This window comes from Saccopteryx leptura, chromosome 1, assembly GCF_036850995.1.
Source record: "Saccopteryx leptura isolate mSacLep1 chromosome 1, mSacLep1_pri_phased_curated, whole genome shotgun sequence".
Taxonomy (NCBI): Eukaryota; Metazoa; Chordata; class Mammalia; order Chiroptera; family Emballonuridae; genus Saccopteryx; species Saccopteryx leptura.
Window position 1 is genome coordinate 98,697,074 of NC_089503.1, and position 16,972 is coordinate 98,714,045.

The 16,972-nt window shown below is 53.3% G+C and overlaps 2 protein-coding genes and 1 pseudogene across 2 annotated transcripts; 1 reads left to right on the forward strand and 2 right to left on the reverse strand.

Moving 5' to 3' along the window:
* Window positions 1-4,192: 4,192 nt before the first annotated feature.
* Window positions 4,193-4,677, reverse strand: LOC136388970 (peptidyl-prolyl cis-trans isomerase A pseudogene; annotated as a pseudogene).
* Window positions 4,678-6,778: 2,101 nt separating this feature from the next.
* LOC136388099 (trehalase-like) lies at window positions 6,779-7,986 on the reverse strand. The gene is made up of 5 exons (XM_066360111.1): window positions 7,645-7,986; window positions 7,410-7,502; window positions 7,160-7,276; window positions 6,930-7,052; window positions 6,779-6,821 (listed from the first exon to the last, which is right to left on the reverse strand). Exons 2-5 carry the CDS (start codon window positions 7,484-7,486, stop codon window positions 6,779-6,781), a joined length of 360 nt encoding a protein of 119 aa, XP_066216208.1. The 5' UTR covers window positions 7,487-7,502; window positions 7,645-7,986.
* Window positions 7,987-9,340: 1,354 nt separating this feature from the next.
* On the forward strand, window positions 9,341-11,929 carry LOC136388971 (trehalase-like). Its single transcript, XM_066360766.1, has 5 exons — window positions 9,341-10,018; window positions 10,275-10,386; window positions 10,729-10,841; window positions 11,429-11,482; window positions 11,721-11,929. Exons 1-5 carry the CDS (start codon window positions 9,857-9,859, stop codon window positions 11,859-11,861), a joined length of 582 nt encoding a protein of 193 aa, XP_066216863.1. The 5' UTR covers window positions 9,341-9,856; the 3' UTR covers window positions 11,862-11,929.
* Window positions 11,930-16,972: the final 5,043 nt, after the last annotated feature.

Consider the following 16,972-nt stretch of genomic DNA (forward strand, 5'->3'; position numbering starts at 1 on the left):
ACGGTCAAGGCACATACGAAAAAGCAATCAATGAACAACTAAGGTACCACGAAGAATTGATGTTTCTCATCTCTCTCCCTTCTTGTCTGTCCCTATCTGTCCCTCTCTCTGACTCTGTCACACACACAAAAAAAGATCTAAGCCAGGATATGGCACTGTGTCACTTCCACATTCTGTTGGTCAAAGTAAGTCACAGAGCTAGCCCACATTTAAGAGGAGGGGAAATAAACTCCACCTCTCAAAGAAAAGAGTGAGTTTTACCAGTGGTGGCGCAGTGGATAGAGCATCAACCCGGGATGCTAAGGACCCAGGTTCAAAACCCCAAGGTTGCCGGTTTGAGTGCAGACTCCCCAGCTTGAGCGTGGGAACCACTGGCTTGAGCATGGGGTAATAGACATGATCCCATGGTCGCTAGCTTGAAGCCCCAGTCGCTGGCTTGAGCCCAAGGTCACTGGCTTGAGCAAGGGGTTACTGGCTTGTCTGTAGTCCCCGGTCAAGGCATGTATGAGAAGCAATCAATGAACAACTAAGGGGCCACAACTATGAGTTTATGCTTTTCACCTGTCTCCCTTTCTGTCTCTCTTTCACCAAAATAAAAAAAAGAAAAAGAAGAGTGACATGCATTATGGAGATGGACAAAACTGTTGGTGGCCATCTTTGTAAACAATCCACCACAAAAAGTGAAAGTGAAATATAGAAGCTTTTAGACAAAAACTAATAGTGTTTACCATAGCATTGGTGTTGGAGATGCCAACACATGTATTTGGAGAGAAAAGAAACAAGTCAGAAAGAGTGAGATATAAAAGGCAATTAAACACAACCTGATAAACATGTGGGCAGACAGATGTGAGCACCTGCTGTGGAAACTACAACAGCGATGATGATGAGAATCAGAGGCAGGAAAACAAGACAAACCTGAAATGTGGGTTGACAACCTAGAAGAGGGGAGGGGGGAAGACACTATGTTAGTGAGAAAAACCAGACTTTAAAGGACAAATACTATATAATTCCACGTATATGAAAAAACATACTTCGTAGAGACAGAAAGTAGAATGGTAGTTGCCAGGGCTGTGGGGAGGGAGGAGAAGGGAGTCACTGATTAATGGACAGAGTTTCAGTTTGGGAAGATGAAATTGTTTAGGAGATAAATAGTAATGATGGTTATACAACAATGTGAATATAGTTAATACCTCTGAACCACACACTTAAAAATGGTGAAAATTGTAAATTTATGTTATGTATATTCATGACAGTAAAAAAAATGACACGCAAAGCAGTACTATACATAATTTGTAAATATGTACAGTAAAAGTATGAAGACATGCATGGGAATAATAAACTGCATATTCAGTGATAGGCATACTTATGTTTCTTATCATTACACTCTAAACTTTTTGATATGTTTTGAGTTTTTCAAAATCTGAAGGAATGAGCTATGTTGTATGCCTAGTGAGGAGAGGCCATGCTGTAGGCCTGTCTGTATTACACAGATCAATGGGGCTCGACCCTAAGCACGAGATCCTTCCCCTTCATGTCACTTGAGCAGCTGTCACTTATTTGCCAAGTCTGGAGCAGAGCCTGGAAGTTGCAGCTTCAGAAGAGCCTTCCAAGCCCACCCTCTCCAGGCTGACCAAACCATATCCTTCTTGCAAGAACCCACAGCAGTGGAGGGGCAGAGAAACCGCTCGAAGAATCCTAGCCACCAACAAAACGATAGGTGCTAAAGGCTGCCCTCTATGGGAAATATGGAGCATTACTTTCCTGTGGGCACTCACACCGTGCAGGCCTCCGTGTGAGAGGGACTTGCAGGGAGCATTTGCTCCATCAGGTCCTGGGTTTAATGTTGATTTCCACACTGACAACGTTGTGAGGAAGGTGACCTGTCCATGCACGGCATCACCTGCCAAAGGCCCCTCCTTCCCAGGGCAGAATGTTGAGAATTGCCCTCCCCACCCCCGAGTCTGAGACACTCATGTTTGCTACAGTGAGGTCCCCATGTTTCCGACAAGAGTTTTAATGCCCTGTGCTGAGCTGAACACCTTTGGACGGGCTTGTTTTGAGCGGTCCTCATGAATGGTCCTTCTTGCCCATCTTCACTCTTGTGCAAATGGCTGAGCCAAGCAAGAGGCTCTTCAGGACTCCATCCAGACTGTGGCATGACACCGCAGGACAATCTTATTCTGTTGCCTTCAGGCTGGCTTTTGCTTGCCTGACCTTCAGTTATCATGGAAGTAATGCTCAGGCGGCCCCCGGCTACCCCACCTCAGGCTGCAGATTTGTCTCATACGAGGTTCAGAGAACAGGGTCTCAAATAAGCAGCCCTGACAAAGAGGTGCTCCCAGGTAGGCCTGATGCTACCTTGCATATACCTTCTGTTGATCCCTTGGGAACATTTGTCAGCTCTGTGATACAGGGTCTGCACAGTGGCGTGGAAGAAGCCGTCTCTCCTGACCCATCTGGAATGCAGTTAACTGGGCCCCCTCCACCCATTGACAAAAATTGGTTGACTATCTGCATACCTAAAACATATCATCTCATTCTTACAACAACCCTCTAGAAGGGATATTATCATCTCTACTTCTCGAATGAGGAAACTGAGGCTCAAAGAGTTCACATGACCTGCCTGCACTCATGGAGATCAAACGAGGCAGTGTCCAAAACCCCAGTCAGAGGCAGCCTTGGCCTCTGTGGTCAAAGGCAGGTGGTCCACGTGAGCGGAGTGAGGCGTCTGGGCCCACAGCACCGTGGCTCGGCACAGGGGCCCCGGGGCCCCCAGTTCCTGCATTTGCATGCAGCACCGACTGAGGAAAGTGAGTGGGAGGCAAGAGGCTGGAGCAGGAGCTTCACAGCAGTGAAGGGCTGTCATGTTAACGACCAGCTTGTCCCTCACCTGCCCTTTTGTCTAACTACTCACCACAACAGAAACTTCATGTCTGCAGGTGTGCAGCTATTCTGAGAGAGAGAGCAACACGCTGCTTCGGGTTAGAGTTCCACAGATTAGTCAGAGCCCAGCTTGCCCACCTGCTCTGCAAACGGGCGTCCATCACACGGGTGCTGGCTCTTCAGGCTGTGACCTCCACAGTTGTCCCTACAGCAGTCAGAGACCTTGGAGCCCCTCCAATCCAAGCAGGCTAATGGACTCCTTTTTTGTTGTTTTTTTTTTTATTTGAAGTGATTTTTAGTATGAACTGTAACACAACACAGGACAGTGTAGCAGTTTAACGATCATTGTCGAGCCTGTAGTCAGGTCATGAACTAGAACCTCACCGGCACCCCAGAAGCTGGGATGTTTCTTTCCAGCCAGTGGTCACGTGCCATGCTGGCCTCGCTGTCTGAGGAGAGCTCGGAAGCCATTTGCACCACCCCTGAGAGAAGTCCGGGGTCTGGAGTTGGTTTCCATGTGGCAAGGTTGTGAGGAAAGTGGTTAGTGCACCTGTTTAGTGTCCCCAATTATGTGGATATATGGCAATAAATGATGATTGATAGATAGGAAGGTAGGTAGGCAGATAGAGATATAGATAGATACATAGATAGACAGACAGACAGATAGTCTTCCTCTTACACCTAGAGCTGGATGGAGGTTAGGCCAGGCAGGCAGGAGCACCACAATATTATTGAGACAATGGAACGTTGCTGGGCATGTAATGGGAATAAAGAAAAATGTACTGGCTAGAAGGCCTCAGAAGAAGGACCTGTTAGGGAATTTCAGTCAAAAGTGACAGAAATCTGAAAAACAATAGCTCAGGGGTTTGTTTTCTCATAGAGTGAGAGCCCAGAGCTGTTGTGGCTCGAAGGCGCCGTGAAGGACAGTCTCCCTCCATCCTCCGCTATCTGAAGCCTGTGATCTTTAGCCTCAAGTTTGTCGCCTCACGGTTGCAAGGTGGCCTCTGCAGCTCCAAGCACTTCACTTGTGCTCGAGGCAGGAAGGAGTGAGGAAGGCCAAGGGCGGGGGACAAAGTGCAAAGCCAGCTGAGTCTTTCCCTTTTTTTCATCGTTGTTCAGTTTTTATTTTGTAATCATAAACAACTCTGCAATCCAGCTAGACTTGGAAGGAGTAAGAAAAATATGGAAGCCAACAGACTGTGGTGAGAGCACGGAGATAGAGAACATTCCAGGCAGACGGGGATGAAGAGGTGCTCCCCTGAGCTACAGAAGGAATGGCCTGGAGATTAAGATAAAACACAAGTGAAATTTATTCAAGCTGTCCACAGTCAGCAGTGTTGATCTTCTTGCTGGTCGTGCTGTCCCTGGACCCAAAGCTCTCCGTGGCTGTTACACTATCCCTGCCGTCCTTCACCTGGCCGAAGACCACATGCTTGCCATCCAACCACTCGGTCTTGGCAGTGCAGAGAAAAACCTGGGAGCCATGGGTGTTCGGTCCAGCATTTGCCATGGACAAGATACCAGGACCTGTAAGCTTCAGGATGAAATTCTCATCATCAAATTTCTCCTCATAAGTGGAGTTGCCGCTTGTACCATAGAGGCCTGTGAAGTCACCACCCTGGCACATAAATCCCGGAATAATTCTGCAAAAGCAGGAAACTTTATAACCAAATCCTTTCTCCCCAGTGCTCAGAGCACAAAAGTTTTCTGCTGTCTTTGGAACTTCGTCTGCAAACAGCTTGAACGAGATGTGGCCCGCGATGTCATCAAAGAACATGGTGGGGTTCACCATGGCTGGGCGTGGGGAGCTCCGGGGAGGGGCAGGTCCGAGTCCTTTCCCTTGTAAGGAGCTTTTCCAGGAGCATGTTCTAAGGATTTTCACTTACGTCTCATTTGTCAAAACTGGGTCTCCAGCCACCTCTTACCACAGGGGAGCCTGGGAAATCAACATTGTTAAAATGCTGGTCACAATGCTACACTGAGAAGAAAATCAGTAATTCTTCCTCAAGGAAATACTTTGGGGTAGAGCAATGAGAACCACACCACTACCTGCTACCTCCAAGGATGGTAGAGCTAGGAAGTTGCAAGCTTTTTGCTAAGTGAGGGCATATTTTGGGGCCCAGAGCTGAATTACTGAAACTGAGAAAAGACTAAGCTCTCTCTTGGGGTCCCCTTCTCAGTCCTTCCCTACCACAGCCTGCAGCTTTATGCAAAATTAAAGCTGAATAAATATTTCAAAGTGTCGTTTTTTCCCCCCACTGATGACGCATCTGCTTATACACGTTAAGAAAGTCTAGGCAGACAAGCTAAGTAGCTAAGTGCTGACACTCGGGAGGAGACATCCAAGAAGGTTGGGGAACTGACTCCCCCCCCCAGGGGGGGGGCAACTGGGCTACATCCTCGTGGGCTGAGGCCTGACCCAGATCCAGAGAGAAATAAATGAACACTGTGTTTATCAATCATCCATGGTAATTCTATAGACATCTTCCAAGTGTGACTGTGGTTCTTTCACTTTGGGATTTGTAAAAGATTTCTACATGATAAGGATCTCACTATGTATGGAGTATTGCAATGCAAAGGGCACCAGATAATTGAGAGTCAGCCTCCCAGGAGGCTGCAGCTTCATGCACAGGTGGGGCCCCAGCACTTGGGGCCAGGTCTCCGCCTCGGCACTCCACACACGCACAGAAACCGCTCCCAGATCTACAGTCAGAAGTGGGGCACTGTGACACTTCAAAAGTGGGATATTTCAGGTAAAAATATGTGTGTACACTTTACTTTGAAAAATTGAAAGATCTACCAACTAAGGAACCCACGTTACCTTACATCAACTGCTCTCTGTCACAGAGATCGTCTTTACACGGGATGTGCTTCCAGCTCACCCTGGGCCCCACCATGGACGCTCCTGGAACCCAGCTTTTTAAAAATGTCTTTCAGGGAGTTTTACAAATATTGCTTATCTCATTGACTATGGGGCCTGTGCAGGAGAAAGTGTGTGACTTGAAAGGTCACAGAGAGCATCTGAATTTTCCTGGTACTGGACTGTGGCCTGGTACTGGAACTCTTGGCCTACCAAAGAGATGCCTAATAGTCCGGGTGTGGTGGGAGCCCCTGACCTGGCACCCGTTCCCACAGGGAGAGGAAGTCACAGTGGTTGAGGTGAGAACAAGAGGTTGGGCAGCCAGGGTGGGCAGAGGCAACCACAGACAACAGCAGCAGGCTGGTGCCTGGCCCAGATATATCTTCTAAAGCCTTTCTGCAAAAACTGCTGCCCTGTGCAGAAATGCAAAAACGTGCAACCTCTCAGAGCCAGCGCTCTGAGTCCCCACTCTGTGTGCAGGCTGTCCTCGTGACTGAGCCTCAGCCAGCGCATCGTTCAGGCCACACAGGGTTAAGAAAAGGTGTTTTTGATCCACAGGTGGATGTGGTTTAGGCAGAGGAGAGGAGGGGGGGACTTGAGGCAACCTTTTCTAGCTCTAGGCCCTGGCCAAGGGGCACCCTGGGAGGTGGGGGCAGTGCTGTGGTGCCCAGGTTGGTGGCCAAGTTGAGGAAAAAAACCCCAGAGTGGTCTCTGTCCCCCCATATCAGGACAGAGTTCTCCTGGTCTCCTCCTTGTAGGCCTTAGTCCCCAGTCATAGGGGTGACCGGCCAACTCCCTTTGTCCTTTGGGTTCTCCCCGACCCCAGGGATAGCCCAGAGGAGGCCTTGGACATCTGGGAGAGTGAGGATACAACACAAGGCCCAACTCACCACCAGCTCACACAGGGTGAGCAGTCACCACTTCAGACTTCATGGAGTGGGCAGTCACTTCAGACTTCATGGAGTCTTGACACGGCCAGGACCAACGGCATGGGGGTGGGGAAGGAGTACAGGCCAGACCCCGTCAGAGTGCAAGTCAGGGCTCCTTCCTAAGGACACAGTCCTCATCCCAAGCCTCACTGTAGGACAGGCGGCGTTAAGTCACTTGCCCTCGTGCCCCGAGGCCTGGTTACACTTGAACAAGATAACTAGACGGGAGATTGAGCAGCTTTCCCCCCGGTTCCTACCTGGGTCCCCCGTAAGGGACATAGTAGCGATTCAGCACATAGCTCTTTCCCCACAAGCTCACAGAGATGTTCTTGTTCTCAGTCCAGAAGGCCAATTCCAAGGCTAGGGTCCCAATGTTGTCCCTGGGGTAGAGCCGGCCCCCACCTCAACCAAGGCACACCTCCCCGTTCCCACCCTGTGAAGTCTCAGGTGTGGGGACCCTGCAGGGCAGCACGGGTGGGGTGCCCACCGTAGGAAGGCAGTGTCATTGGTGTGAGTCACGTAGCGGTCCATCATGAGGGTCAGGAGTGGGGGCTGGCTGCGCTGCAGGTAGTACACGCGGGCCCCGTTAGGAACATGACCATAGCTGCCAAGAAGGGGGTCCGCTGACATGCCTCTGCCCCTCCCCCACCCGCCCCTAGAGCCAGGCAAATCCAGCTCCAGGCCCGTGGCCCCTGCGTCACTGCCTCTGGGCTGTGGGGTGCTGGGCCCCCTCTTACGTTTGCACCAGGTCCAGGAAGTTCTGCAGCATGCCCTTCACCGTCTGGGCCATCTCAGAGAGGAGCAGACCCTCCATCACCCAGTAGGAGTCCCTGGGGGAGGACACAGCTCAGGCATCCCAATCAGGCACCCCCCACCCGCCCTCTTGCCAGCATCCCCGGGCCCCCTGCTCAGGCCGCCCCACTGACTCTGGGCTCCCTACCACCCCCACTCCTGTAGCTCCTGGCTGCTCACCAGTAGTAGAACTCGAGAAAGCACCCGCCAGGCACAATGAAGGGGTGTTGTGAGTAGATCAGAGAGAACTGGTCGGGGTGCTGGAGGACCTCTGGCTTCACCTGGAGCCAGGAGAAAAGGCACAGGGAGCCCAGACTGCACACTGCTTTCCCACAGCCTGGAGGCTGGAAGGGGCTGGGGTGGAGGAGGGCCTGCCAGCTGCAGGCTTTGGAGCCAGGCAGCCCAGGCTTGGGCTCTGCTCTGCTGCCGCTGGCCCTGGCAGCTCACTCAAGGACTGGCCACTGGGAGCCCGGGACGCTGCCTCCCACATGCGGGCCTCTGGAGTCCGTCCTGGCTGTGCTCAATGGTGTAGGAGCCCCGCCACTCAGCCTGGCACCAGCAGGTGCTCACCAAGCAGTGGCCACTACCAGGACCCAGTCCCCCTGACCCCCTGAATCTCTGTGACCACCACCACCAAGCCAGGCCCAGAGACTCAGGGCCCCCGTCTCTGGCCCAGGACGCTCTCCCAGAGAGGCAGATGTGGGTGAAGGCAGCCAAGGGAGAGCAAGACGGGACCAGGTGGGGTTTGCTGTGTGTCCACTCAGGGATTTTCTCAGCTCCTTCTGCACGAGTGAGTGTGGTTTAGTGGGAAAGGGGCTCTGAGGGGGCAGTGGAACGGGGGCGGGTTCCTGTGGGGGCTGGCTGAGGGAGCTGCCTGCAGCAGCAAAGGAGCCTGGAGCACCACTCTGCCTGTGGGGGCCAGGGCCCTGGGGCTGGGTGGGAGGACAGGTGCTGTGCAGCCTTGGGCAAATCACTGCCCTCTCTGAGCCTCGGACCAAGGAGAGAAAATGCCAACAAGTACTGTTTTGGTCACAGGGCTGGGCCACAATCAGCAGGAGCAATGATCATTCCTGAGTAGAGAGAGGTGTGGTCTGAGGGGCTAAGGGAAGAGAGTCCACAGGAGAGAGCACCTTTACCCAGTGGTGTTAGAGTAGGATTGGGCAGTGTGGAGGTAGCAGGACAGGCTGGGTTTGCCTGGGGGGAGGCTGGGAGGACCTCAGAGAGGAGTTGAAGAGTTAGAAGTAGATGTTTCCCTTTCTCTCTCCTCTCAGAAATTCGTGAGTTTTTTTTTTGTTTTTTTTTTTTTGCTTTTCTGAAACTGGAAACAGGAGAGACAGTCAGACAGACTCCCACATGCGCCCGACCGGGATACACCCAGCACGCCCACCAGGGGCGACGCTCTGCCCACCAGGGGGCGATGCTCTGCCCATCCGGGGCGTCGCTCTGCCGCGACCAGAGCCACTCTAGCGCCTGGGGCAGAGGCCAAGGAGCCATCCCCAGCGCCCAGGCCATCTTTGCTCCAATGGAGCTTTGGCTGCGGGAGGGAAGAGAGAGACAGAGAGGAAGGAGGGGGGGGGGCGGTGGAGAAGCAAATGGGTGCTTCTCCTGTGTGCCCTGGCCGGGAATCAAACCCAGGTCCCCCGCACGCCAGGCCGATGCTCTACCGCTGAGCCAACCGGCCAGGGCCTCAGAAATTCTTTATAAAATTTAATAACTATAGAGTGCTTCTATAGAGGCTAAAGTTGGAAACCCTGTTACTGCAATAACCACCCCAGAGAATGACTATATGAGCAGGCCAGCAGTAGAGAGAAGGGGTGTGGGGGTACAGCTTCGGTCCCTGCCGCAGCCTTGGCAACAGAGCCGGAATAAGACCGTGGGTAAAGGGCCTCCAGCTTCTCAGCCAGCTCCACACCGACCCTGGTGGAGCAGGCTGCAGTACCATGGCGCCCACCCTCATCTTCACTCCCCTCCTTTGCTTACTGGGAGGCCTCCTGGGGCCTAGGAAAGGTCACCCTCATCCACACATCCCAACTCCCTTCATCTTTACTCCCAAAACAGCAGCCCTCGGAGCCCTCAGAGCTAGGGAATCCATGCAGCCAGAGCCCCCATGGGAGAGCCCAGGGAACAGGTCAGGGCAGCTCCTGGGAGCCACCAAGGCCATTTGCTCAGGGAGTTCTGGGTCCTGGAGGCCTGGAATGTGGTGGGCTCCAGGTGGGCATGTCCCCTTAGGCCGAGAGCATAACAACAGGAGGAGGCCAAAGCAGTAGACCTCTGGAAGTTCACGTGGCCCAAGGGCCAGAGTCCTGATTGCTCAGCCTAAAGGCAGTGTCACCCAGGGAATGACGCTCAAGCCACAAAGTACAGAAACTTGCGGGAACAGCGCTTGGCCGCCATGAAGGCCATTCTGTGGGATGAGGAGAAAGGTGCCTGGTTTGACTACGACCTTGAAAACGGAAAGAAGAACCAAGAGTTTTACCCATCCAACCTCACTCCTCTCTGGGCTGGCTGCTTCTCCGACCCAGCTGTCGTGGACAAGGTTCTGAAATACCTGGAGGTGAGGGGCAGCGGGGCCCTCTGGTAACTGGGGCAGGCAGCACCTCTTGCCACCCCCCTGACTCTGAGCAGAGACCTCTGGCAAGTGGCAGCCACTCTGGCCTGTGTCTTCGCCTGAGGGTTCCGCTGCAGCCACCAGGGGGCAGCAGTGAGCCAAGAAGAGAGGCCCAGGAAAGGGACATCTGGCTTTAGAAGGGCCCAGCCTGGCTCACTCCCAGCCCCCACCCACAGTCAGAGTAATGTCTGGAACATTCCAGGACAACCAGATCCTGACCTACCAACATGGAATCCCAACCTCTCTCAGGAACACGGGCCAGCAGTGGGACTTCCCCAATGCCTGGGCCCCCCTACAGGACCTGGTCATCAGAGGTATGCGGCAGGTTTGGAGCCTATCCCAGGACCTTATCCCTGCAGATGTAGAGGGTTGTCTCCCTGGTGCTGGGGAGGTGTGAACAAAGGCCATGACTGCCTCACTCTGACTCCTCTGCCCTCTCAGCCCCTTACTCAACGAACATTATCGTCACATCACCTGTCAGGGGAATCAGCCCTCTTCTCTCCAGACTCAGCCTGGATTAGAGCAGGTTCACAGTGGTTCCTGGAAGGAGGTGGTAGGGCCTGGGCCTCTATCCCTCCTTGAGACGAGTTAGGCTCAGGCCTCTGGTCCGCCAGGGATGCCGGCTCTGGACATTAAGGGTCTTGTCTTGGGTCTAGGTCTGGCCAAGTCTCCTTCACCCAGGACCCAGAAAGTGGTGTTCCAGCTGGCACAGAATTGGATCCGAACCAACTTTGACGTCTACTCCAGAAAGTCAGCCATGTACGAGAAGGTGAGCTGGCCCTGAGCCCAGTCTCACCCGTCCTCCTCCCCAGGCACAGGGACAGTGGCAGCACTCAGTGGCTGTTCTTGATCACTGCAGGGCTAAGAGCCACAGACTAGAGCAGCTCCCATTGCCCTGGCCAGCACTTCAGCGGTAGCGCACCGGCCAGGCATGTGGAAGTCCTGGGTTTGATTTCTGGCCAGGGCATACAGAAGCGCCCATCCGCTTCTCCACCCTTCCCCGTCTCCTTTTTCTCTGTCTCTCTCTTCCTCTCCTGCAGCCAAGGATCCATTAGAGCAAAGTTGGCCTGGGAGCTGAGGACGGCTCCATGGCTTCCACCTCAGGCACTAGAATGGCTCCATTTGCAAAGTTGCAACGTCCCAGATGGGCAGAGCATTGCCACCTGGTGGGCATGCCGGGTGGATCCTGGTCAAAGCACATGCGCGAGTCTGTCTGACTGCCCCCCCTTTCCAACTTCAGAAAAATACAAAAAAAAAGAAAACTCCAAAGGAGCTCCCGTTTCCTGCTCCTCCTAGGGGGCTGGGTCTGGGGACTGGGGAATGTGCTGACATCAGAGCTTGTCCTCTTGTTCCCAGTATGACATCAACAACGGTGGACAGCCGGGTGGTGGAGGAGAGTATGAAGTTCAGGTGAGTGGGCCAACATCCTACAGGAAATTATGGGGCTCTGTTGTCTCCACAGCTGGCCATGTCCTTCCTCTCTAGGCCTGTTTCCTCCCATTGTACTGGGTGCTTAGGGAGGAGCTGACTGGAGTAATGTGGGGCTGGGCAGGGCCAGAGCCTCTGGGTAGAGAGCTCCCACATATGCCTACAAGGACTTGGGAACCTTCCCCAGAGGTCTTGCCCCATTGGCCACTCCTCTTTCCAGGAGGGGTTTGGCTGGACCAATGGAGTGGCCCTGATGCTCCTGGACTGCTATGGTGACAGGCTGAGCTCAGGGGCCCAGACAGCTGTCCTGCTGCCCCACTGCCTCACAGCTGCCCTTCTGCTTAGCGCCCTGCCACACTGATGGGCCTCACTGCCCATCTGCCTTCAGGTCCTTCTGTGGCTCCAGCTCCAGCCTCATTAAACCTGTGCATGAGTTCCTACCTTCCTTTGCCTCTTCATTCTCCGTCCCTGGAGACCCCATGCCTCCCTGCACCACCCGCCAGTCTCTGGTCATAGTGGAAGGGGGCAGGGTTGGAACCTGGAGGTCATAGGTTGGGCCCTGGGTCCCTCCTGGAACATTTAATAAGGCAGAAATACTACTCTGTGGGAAAGACCTAACCCTCCTACTCCACACAGCCTGGCCTCTCAGAAACATATCCAAATGCTTTATTGTTCTGCGGAGATGCTTACAAATACTGAAAATCACCAGCCTGGACCCAGAACCACGGCCCAGTGCTGGAAAGGGGCAGGGAGGCTGGCATAGTGTTAAGGCGCAAGGACTGAGGCCAGACTGCTGCCGCCTCACCCCTGCTCTGCATTCCATCACCCTGGGAGGGTGAGCGAGGGCAGCTGGCCTCCCGGGGCCCCGGGCCCCGCCGTACCTCTCCTGCGCAGGCTCACAGGAAGCGGCCCTTCGCCCCTGTCAGACCCTCAGCAGTCTGCAGAGCCCAGAGGAAGGTCCTTCTAGCTTTCTCAATCCCCCACATTGCTCCTGCTGTGGGTCTAGATACCCGGCTTCATCTCGCTGGCTCTCAGCAAGGCACAGTGGAAGAGGAGGGCTGGCCCGGGTGCCAGCTGGCTGTGCAGCAGGGCCTGGAGACACGGGCTGGGGGTGGGGAGGTGTACTATCCCGTCCCCCAAGCATGAGATGCCCAGGGCCTGGGCTGGAGAGATGATGGCACGCACCTTGAGACAGGCCCACGGCTTAAGCAGTGCGCCGAGCCACGGAGCCATGGCAATTAGTATGTAACCATAGCAGTGAAGCAGTTACTATGGTGACCATGGTGATGGATCTGCAAAAAAGGGATGGGGCTGATATCTCAAGGATAACACCAGGGGACTCTGGCCCTTGAGCAAAGTAATGAAAAATATATACGCAGGGAAACAATGGGGTAAGAGCAGGGTTTGAGAAGGACACTGCCTGAGCTGCTTCCCCACCAGGAGGGGGCTCTGCTCAGCCCCCCAAGGCCCCTGCACTGCGGGGGGCTGAGGCAAGAGGGGGTCTTTGGCAGATTCTGGTACCATAACTGTCCTTTACAAAAAAGACCGCAGGCTAGGGGGCAGGACCCTGAAGGCTTATTGCAAGTTTGGGTTCCCAGGAGGCTGCAGGGCCCCCTCCCCACCCTTGATCTCCTGGCCGGGTCTTAGAGGCCCAAGCTCAGAACCGTCCAGAATGAGCTCCTCACACAACATTACAAAGTCTTCCTGTACACTCTACCCTCTGAGGGCCTCTGGAGGGGTCCCAGTGAGGCCTGCGGCCCAGGGTGTGACTCTCCAGGGACAAGTGGAGCAGCAGGTGGTCAGGCATGGGTCCTGGGACAGCCTGAGCATCCAGGAGGCCCAGGACAGTCAGTTCATGAACTGAGTGTAGCCCTCAGCCCCAGTGACAATGACATCCATCCAGATGCGCATGGCCTCTGCAGATGGGGCCACCATGTAGTAGAGCCGGTCATGGGTCTTCACACAGAACGTGAGGGCTGGGTTCGGACTCTGCGGAGGAAAGGAGGAGAGTCTGAGGCGGGGCCCCCACCCTGATGCCCATTAGCGTTCTCCTAACCTGCCTCCTGTCTGCCCTTTCCCAGCCCTGTTGCCAAGGCGACCTGGAGCTCCGGGCAGAGTCCTAAAATAGGCTGAAACCTAGTCTCTACCAGTCAAGTGGGCCCCGGGCAGAGATGGTCCGCTCCTCACACACAGCAGCCCTGGTCCATATTCTGCCAGGTCATGCTCTGCCAGGCGGGGCACTGTTCACTGGCACCCCGGGCACAAAAGAATGTCAGAAGAAATCAGACTCAAAGGGCTGTTCCAGTGAGGACCAGAGTTCCCCTCTCTGCCAAAGAGGAGCAGGTAGAAAACGTTACAGGACCCCAGAGAAGCAGAGGGCAGGGAGGGTGGGCATCTGAGGCCTGGCAGGAGGGAGGGTGACTGCACTGCACTGAGGCAGACGACCGCCTCAAACTGTCCTGTTTATCCATCCTCTCTACCAAATCTAGTTGCAAGCCCCCTGTTCCGCTTTCAGCCAGCCCTTCTGTCCCCCCCCCCCCCCATGGAGACAGCCCACTGTCATCTTAGGAGGGGGAGGCAAGTAAGCCAAACTCAAGCTCACAGGCCATCCTGCTCTCTGCAACCTACCTCAGTGACCCCCTCAGGCCCGGGGAAAGGAGGGGAGCAGGGGAGAGAAGGGGTTAGAGTAAGTGGGCTATGGAGGCGTTAGTGGGCGCTAGTACCAGTTACTGCACATAGGGAGGGTACCTCAGGCACCAGAGTGAAGCTGAGAAACCTCTTCTGGGAAGGGGAGAAGGAGAGAAGAAGATAAAGGTCACAGGGAGCAGGGGAAGGGTCCGACACTGCAGAGGGCAGGCTGGACGCCTTGGCCCCAGAGCTCTCCCTTCCCCTCGCCGTCCCTCTGCCCCTCACCTTGGCTGCGCTGCGCAGGTGGTCATAGTACACCTCCTCGATGGCCTGGAAATACAGTGTGTCCATAAAGTCATGGTGCACTTTTGACCGGTCACAGGAAAGCAACAAAAGATGATAGAAATGTGAAATCTGCACCAAATAAAAGGAAAAACTCTCCCAGTTTCATACCTATTCAGTGCGGTTTGATGTGGGCTCACGCACAGATTTTTTAGGGCTCCTTAGGTAGCTATCCCGTAGAGCCTCTACAGACTCATCACTGACTGATGGCCTACCAGAACGGGGTTTCTCCACCAAATGCCGGTTTCCTTCAACTGCTTATCCCACCGAGTAATGTTATTCCTATGTGGTGGCGCTTCGTTATAAACGCACCATATTCACGTTGCACTTTGGTCACGGATTTGAATTTAGCGAGCCACAGAACACACTGAACTTTCCTCTGTACCGTCCACATCTCTACTGGCATGGCCATGGCCTGCTCTGCTGTATACACGGTGTTACGTCATCATCTGCGCATGCGCACATGCTGCCACATCATCCTACAGAAACTGGGAGGGTTTTCCTTTTATTTGGTGCAGATTTCACATTTCTATCGTCTTTTGTTGCTTTCCTGTGACTGGTCAAAAGTGCACCATGACTTTACTGACACACTGTAGATCACCCCCTTCAGTTTTGTCTTGTGCTTGTCTGCAAAGGAAATGAGGGCTGGGCTCAGAGGCTGTCTGTCAGACTTTGGGTTCCAAAGTGTGTCTGTCACACTTCAGGTCACGCTGTGCGAACATCGGCTTCTCCACCTGGGAGACGGGCTGACTCCCAGGGCTCCAAGCAGAACCTGACACCAGTGCTGAGCCTCACTCAGAATTACAGAGAAGGAAAATTAGAACTCCACTGTGATACCACTAGTCCCCTATCACAATGTAAAACTATACAAAAAGCATATAGCACACTTCTGTCAAGTTTGTGGAGAAAAACAGTCTAATAAGTCCTATGTGCAGGTGGGAGTATACACTAGTAACTTCATAGGTGACTTGGCCACATCTACCAAAGTTAGAAAGCTGTTTGTCCTCTATGCCAATGATTACACTTAGGAAAATTTATCTTGCACATGTGCAAAATAACACCTTCACAAGATGATTCACTGCAGCAGTATTTATAGCCCAAAAGATCGGAAACACCCGAGTATCCGTCCTGTGGAGATAATTATAGTGTACCACATGAGGGGATACTAAACAGCTGTTATATAGAATATCTGATGGAGCCCTGGCTGGATAGCTCAGTTGGTTAGAGCATCATCCCAATGTGCAGAGGTTGCCAGTTCGATCCCTGGTCAGCGTATATACAGGAGTAGATCGATGTTCCTGTCTCTCCCTCCCTCTCTCCCTTCTTCTCTCCCTCTCACTAAGATCAATACAATAAACATTTTATATAGCTGATGTATAGATTTTAAAAAATCTATTAAGTATATCCAGACAAAAATATCTAGATATAGATATAGATATATCTGATATAGAAAGATACATTAGCAGGAAAACAAGGAATGCTACCTTTTGTGTAAGAAAAACATACATGTTTGCATTTGTTGATATTCCTTACAGACACACTAGAAAGATACCCAATAGATCAATAAAAGAGGTTACCGATAGTGAATGGGGGCATAATTCTCGAATCAAACCTTTTTATGTGTTGAGTTTGAAACTATATGAATGTATTCACCTATTCAACTCTAATATTAAAAACAGAAGGAGCCTGGCCGGTTGGCTCAGCGGTAGAGCATCGGCCTGGCGTGCAGGGGACCCAGGGTTCGATTCCCGGCCAGGGCACATAGGAGAAGCGCCCATTTGCTTCTCCACCCCCGCCCCCTCCTTCCTCTCTGTCTCTCTCTTCCCCTCCTGCAGCCGAGGCTCCATTGGAGCAAAGATGGCCCAGGCGCTGGGGATGGCTCCTTGGCCTCTGCCCCAGGCGCTAGAGTGGCTCTGGTCGCGGCAGAGCGACGCCCCAGAGGGGCAGAGCATCGCCCCCTGGTGGGTAGATCGTCGCCCCTGGTGGGCGTGCCGGGTGGATCCCGGTCGGGCGCATGCGAGAGTCTGTCTGACTGTCTCTCCCCGTTTCCAGCTTCAGAAAAATACAAAAAAAAAACACAAAAAAAAAACACAAAAAACAGAAGGAAGTATTTAGCATGTGGAGGCAGGGGTGGCAGGAAGGAGGTGGGCAAACTGACAGCGAGGTGACTGTTGTGGGGGGAGGGACGCGGTCCTACCAAAGGAAAGCACAGGGCCTGGGCCATCTCGTCTCATGGCAAACACTGCCCAGGCACTACAACTGACATCGCGGACAGCAAGCCTGAGACATAAAGGAAAGACATATAGACAATCACTAAACAGATGGTGACAGCTGGCCTTGTACACCTCCCCACCCCGTGTTCTTTCAGGCCCAAGTCATCCATCCTGGATGGTTGCTGTAGCCTCCTCATGGCCTCTGTTCAGAGGCAGATTCAGGTTGGTTGAGGCCCTGAGTGCAGAAGAAAATATTGGGCCCCTTTAAAAAAAGAGAGAGACAGGGAAA